We start from the raw sequence: 6,000 nt of genomic DNA, 5'->3' as shown, positions 1-6,000 counted from the left end.
ATATCAGAACATCTCATTTAATATTTTTAGTTTTAAAACATTTACCATGTTTGCAATCTAATGTTGAAATTTAGTTCAATTTTGTTTTTGCTATTAGGTATGCAAGGAAATTCAGTTCCTTAATGTTGTATTATTGTTTAGCATTAACTTAAAAACTCAGCTAATCAGATAACAAAGGCATCAAACATATTTGAACCCTATGATAAAAGTTTCTGAAATGAAAAATGAACTTTCAAAGTTCTCATTTTGGTTTGTTAGATTTACTTTGAAGTGGGATCCACCGCCAACCTTATTTAATATGTCTACATGTAACTTTAGGGTTTACTGAAAGATTTTCCACTTATAAGTACTGTTAAAAAAGGTTATTTTAGGGGCTGGGATTGTGGCTCAGCAGTAGAGCACTCACCTAGCACGTGCAAGGCACTGGGTTTGAGCCTCAGCACCACGTAAAAATAAATAAAATAAAGGTATTGTGTCCAACTGCAACTAAAAAAATATTTTAAAAAAAGGTTATTTTATGTAGGCATTTGAATGGGGCTTTTTCTGGGAAAAATTATAGACTCTAACATATTAAAAGGAAATTTTTAATTTGCCTTATTCAGCATCTACAGAATATTTGAAGAAATATTTTTCAAGTTGACTAGAGGTAGTAAGTAAAACTTCTGAATGTGTGTGTCTGTTTGGTTATGTCCATGTTTTATATACTACATCTCAAATTTAGGGGAACCAGACAGTATAAATTTAGATCATTAATCTTGGTGTAAATTATATCTTTACTCCGTAACTAACAAAGGTTCTTAAGATAAAATTTCCTAAAATTACATAAACTCTACAAACCCTTGCATAAGATCTTGCAGCTAATTGGTGGGAGAGCCAAGAGTAGAATTTAATTTTCTTGACGTCTAGTGCCTCATTTCTCCTTCCCACACCAAACTTGACCTGAATGGTTGTTTTCTTCAGACACATAAATACTCTGAACTAGTATGATTTTATCTTTGCCTTGAAAATAGTTACCAAGCCACAGAGAAGTTGAATTGTCTAGAAATACAGAAGATGGTTAACAACTCATTTAGCTGGCAGCCACTTCTTTGGTAGTGACAATTCTCAAATACAGCCAAATGCTTAAAAAAATAAAAAGCATATTGAAAACCTCTCAATGATCAAAAGAAGTGCCACAAAGCCCATAATAAGGTCATGTACATAAAGTCTCCTGGAGAGACTCCCCAAATCCCTATTCTTTCTTTACCGTATATTTTTAAAAATCTGGCTTCCTGGGCTGGGGCTGTAGCTCATTGGTAGAGTGCGTGCCTCACACATGTGGGGCACTGGGTTCGATCCTCAGCACCACATAAAATTAAATTAAGATATTGTGACCAACTACAACTAAAAAATATATATATTAAAAACAATCTGGCCTCCCAGTTCAATACAGGTTAGAAACAAAAATTAAAACGGGGAAGAAAGCTTTTAAAGGTAGGCACCTGGCCAATTATAAGAAGTGACTACTTAAACTGAGGAAGGAAACACAAAACTCTAAGACATTCCAAACATAGTAGCCTGGGGTACTTTGGTGTGAACACAAATAAATTCCCTGCATTTTAGAGTTTTAGAGTCCCAGAAGGGCATTATTGTATTAATATATTATGAATGAGTGTAATAATTAAAGAAGAAAGAGAAATTTGTATATCCTTTGTTTGGGAAGATATTTTGAAGGGATAGTTTATTGAAACTGTAAGACCAAGCCTATTCATATACATGTACTTATTTTTTTAAAAAAATTGTATTTGTAGATGGACAGCATGCCTGTATTTTATTTGTTTATTTTTATGTGGTGCTGAGGAACGAACCCAATGTCTCACACATGCGAGGCAAGTGCTCTGCCACTGAGCTACAGCCCCAAACCTACATGTACTTATTTATAATCTGCTTTTGAAAGTTTTTACTTAAAAATAGTTAAAAGGAAATGATTATGAGCTGAGTGTGGTGGTGCACACATGTAATCTCAGTGACTTGGGAAGCTGAGGGAGGAAGGTTGCAAGTTTGAAGCCAGCCTAGGCAATTTACTGACACCCTATCTCAAAAAAAGAAATAAAAGATTAGGGATGTAACTCAGTGGTAAAGTACCCCTGGATTCAATCTCTAGTAACACAAAGATCCTAGTTATAAAAATTTTGTTAATGTGCTACTATTTGAGTTGGACTAAACTGATTAAGTCAAAGGCTTTTGAATCCTGACCTGTTTTTAACAACTACAGTTAATGCCTGACTTGGCCAGGAAATGAACTAATGAATTGTTCCATATGTAAAATTTCTAGAGAAATGGAACTTTCCTTTGAGTGCCAAACTTTTGATAAGAAAGGAAGCAATATTATAAAGTGATTGAAACAGTGGGCCCTGGAGTACATACATAAGGTCATTCCAGCCCTACTATTTACTAACTATGCAGTTTAAATGATTGTTTCTGACCTAAGTCAGATTTTTGTTATGTGACATAGGGGAAAGTAATATAACTACCAAATAGGGGTCATGAAGACCAAAACCAGTTAAAATGTTAACATAGTTTGGGGCACATATTTTCAAGGATAGTCATTGTTTTATTATTACTTACAAGGCCCCTTTTAAGAAAACTTCTAATCGGGATATTACATAATTAGTGCTTTTTGTGGTGAAACAAATTATTCTTTTCTCATCTTTGCACACGACACAAATCATTTTAGCCAACTTTAAAAATTATAAATATTTTGCTTTTTTACTAGGTGTTGATGTTATATATGTGGGTCAAAAATTTGATCACAAAAGAATTCTAGTCTTACAGACTACCCTGGTAACAAAGTTCTAGGTTTAATAGATTGGAACAATCCAAGACCTTAACAACTTTATAATACTTAAAATATGCTTCAAACGTGAATGTCTTTGTTACCAGTTCTTGGTTTAATGACAACACCAGTTGCAAGCAAAATCCCATTTTAATCATTAGCTCAATATAATATTATTAGGTAGAAGTTCAGTGTCACCAAGATGGCAGAGGCAAGGTACAAGAAAAATGCTACTAGAGGTTAGGACAGGGAGATAAGTCATCATGTCCCTGTTTATGATAAGTCCAGTTACCATAACAACTCCCGCCACAGGTTCAGTATTCTAAAATAACCAATGGAGGTAAAGTGGACAGTATTCTATTTAGGTTTTCTAAGATAACTAATGGGAACAAATGGAGTACGGTCTTCAGTCAGGTCCATATAAGGAAGAGAATGCCATATAGCTCAGCATATAAGACACTAATTTCCAGACATAGATCCTTGAACCACTCTTTCTTGTTCAGCCCACTCCATTCTATCTTCGGAATGCTACTTTCAGCTTCACTGTCAATAAATCTGTACTTCACCTGTTACTTGTGTGTGTCTTACTCAGTTCTTTGTTTGGGACACCAAAGACCTGGATCCCAACTAGACACCCCAATGATAACAATCTGGCTTTTTCCTTATGTTCTCTGTTGTTAAGGCTGTAGGGTACCTTTTCTGTATTCCATTGACTGATCTTAGGCTCCTCGGTACTGACAGACTGCCAAGGTACCTTTGAGAAACATGTAGCATTTCAAAGCTGCTGAAGAAATTACTGCTTAGGGTGTGGGCCCCAGATATTCTCACTGAATCCTCATATCAGTCCTGAATAGATGGTTTTATCCCTTTTTACACAGGATGAGACAGGGACTTAGAGAAGCTGAAACTATTTGATCACACATAGGATAAATGGCAGAAATGATAATTCGAGCAAGGTTTGTCTTCTCTAAAGCCTGTTTTCACTGTGTCCCTTGTCTCTGAAAAGGAAGTAATTCCTTTGCATAATCTGAAATATCTCTATATGTGTTGAGAATTGGCCAATAACAGATTCTGTGAATAAATAGCTGGAAAGTGCTCTTTATGAGCTGTGTGATAGAGTAAAAGGGATAAAACCATTTACTCAAGGTCTTGAAGGTGCCTTTCAACTCAAAGTTGTATCATCTGGTATCATTGTAGCTTATTTTTAAAAAACTTAGAAATGAAATGGCATGTTAATTATTTAAAATTGTATTATTATATGTGTCTTTCTCCCTTGTGCTTTGAAGCAGATATCAGACTGTTCTTATTTGGAAAAGAATGTGAGGGATGAAAATAATTGGTGAAAAGTTACTTTTTAAAATTGCTATATCTAGAGTAGTCTATGTTTAAGAATAAAATTTTACTCCAGTATAAAAAATGAGCTGAGAAGAAAAATGATTATCTTCAAAAGCAACTGTAACTATCTAATTGCACATGAAAATTTCCAACACTAGAAATCAAAGAAGTGTAAATTAAAACAATGATGAGATATACTTTTGCCTGTCAAATAGGTGAAAAATTTTTAAAACATTCATTTTTGACAGAGGTGTTAACAATAATTTATAAAGCAGTGGGAGTATAAATTGATACTGCTGTTTTGGATGGCAATTTGAAAATTTCTCAAAATTCTGAAAAGTTTGTGTATTTTTGGCCTATAGTTCCACTGTTAGACAAGTTTACTTTAAGGAAATTTATCATGGAGTTGAAATTTATTTACGGGGATGCTTGCTATATATATATATATATATATATATATATATTTGAATATATGTATATGCTTGCTATATATATATATACACACACACACACACACACACACACACATATATATTTGAACACCATATGTATGTGTTTGTGTGTATGTTTGTTTATACATATATATATAGTGTTACATACATATATATTTTATATTTATAGTGTTCAAATCTCTAGGTCATAAGATTATAAATCATCTTAATTTTATTCTGATTTTTGACATTTTCATATTCTCTATATGCAGGCAAGAATTTTCAGTCACAAAATACATGTTTATTAAAATGCAAGTTTGGCTTTAACAGTGTATAAAAGTAGTTTATCTTTTCTCTTCTATTCAGCACCTCATTGTTTTGTTTTTTTTTTTTTAATTTCTGAACAGGTCTCCAGGAAAAGCTGGGCTTTCATCATTCAAGGTCAGTGTGCTTTCTTAAAGATGTGTTTATAGAAATCATATACACTTTTCATTTATTTTCTTATATATGTAATTTGTCATTTTCCTTATTTTGCTTTTTAAAATTTTTTTTTATTCAACAATATTGTCATTATATCCTATTGAGTATAATTAGGTATTCTAGAAATACCTAACCAAATATTATACTGTAAAGAAAGGGTTATAAATATTTTTTAGATTTTTCACTATTTTTCTTTGGTTTTTAGAATAAAAAGAACACTTTGTAATACCTTGTGGGTATGTTAACTAAAAAAATAGGACTTGTATGACAAAAAAACATTTGTATACTTCTTGTGGGCTCATGAATTTGTACCATCATTATATATTAAAATAAATCCCAGCCTTATATTATCCAAGAAGAATAGTTTGGTAATGAGATATTATGCCAGTGAGAACCTTAATTTTTTTCTTTTGTGGTGATAGAGATCAGATTCAGGGCCTTACACATGCTAGTCAAGTGCTCTACCACTATACCCCAGTCCCCTAAGAGAGACCCATTTCAAGAACAAGAATGTCACCAAACAGAACTATTTATATCAAATAGAGTATGTATTATATATGTGTGTGTTTGTGTGCATATAATCTCAAGCATGCCCTTTTTTCAGTTCTAGTATACTTCTTTTGTACATATTGGATGCCAGTCTCTTTGATAAATTGTGGTATACTTATTTGGAATATTCTACAGCAGTAGAAATGAATGAATTATTTATATACAATAACACGAATGAATTTTAGCCCCAGAATATTGGGTGGGAGCAATCCATAGAAAAATATGGACTCTGTGATTCCCTTTATATTAACTTTAAAAAGCATGCCAAATCAAAGAGATTGTTTAGGGATAGATGGTTTAGGGATACAAACATGCTAAAATTACAAATAATTCAAAGGGAATAATAAACACAAATTTTAAGCTTTTGTTCATTTCTAAGGAGATGAAACT

At 32.7% G+C, this 6,000-nt stretch overlaps 1 protein-coding gene across 1 annotated transcript in view; it reads left to right on the top strand.

Annotated features, from left to right (window-relative positions):
• Window positions 1–6,000, top strand: part of Wdr44 (WD repeat domain 44) — an 87,463-nt gene that overhangs the window by 25,757 nt on the left and 55,706 nt on the right. Inside the window, exon 2 of the mRNA XM_015498527.2 lies at window positions 4,989–5,022. Coding sequence (XP_015354013.1) covers window positions 4,989–5,022 — 34 coding nt within the window. The remainder of the gene's footprint in view (window positions 1–4,988; window positions 5,023–6,000) is intronic.

Source organism: Marmota marmota, unplaced genomic scaffold (assembly GCF_001458135.2).
Source record: "Marmota marmota marmota unplaced genomic scaffold, marMar, whole genome shotgun sequence".
NCBI classification, from domain to species: domain Eukaryota; kingdom Metazoa; phylum Chordata; class Mammalia; order Rodentia; family Sciuridae; genus Marmota; species Marmota marmota.
This window is presented reverse-complemented; position numbering and strand designations above follow the sequence as displayed.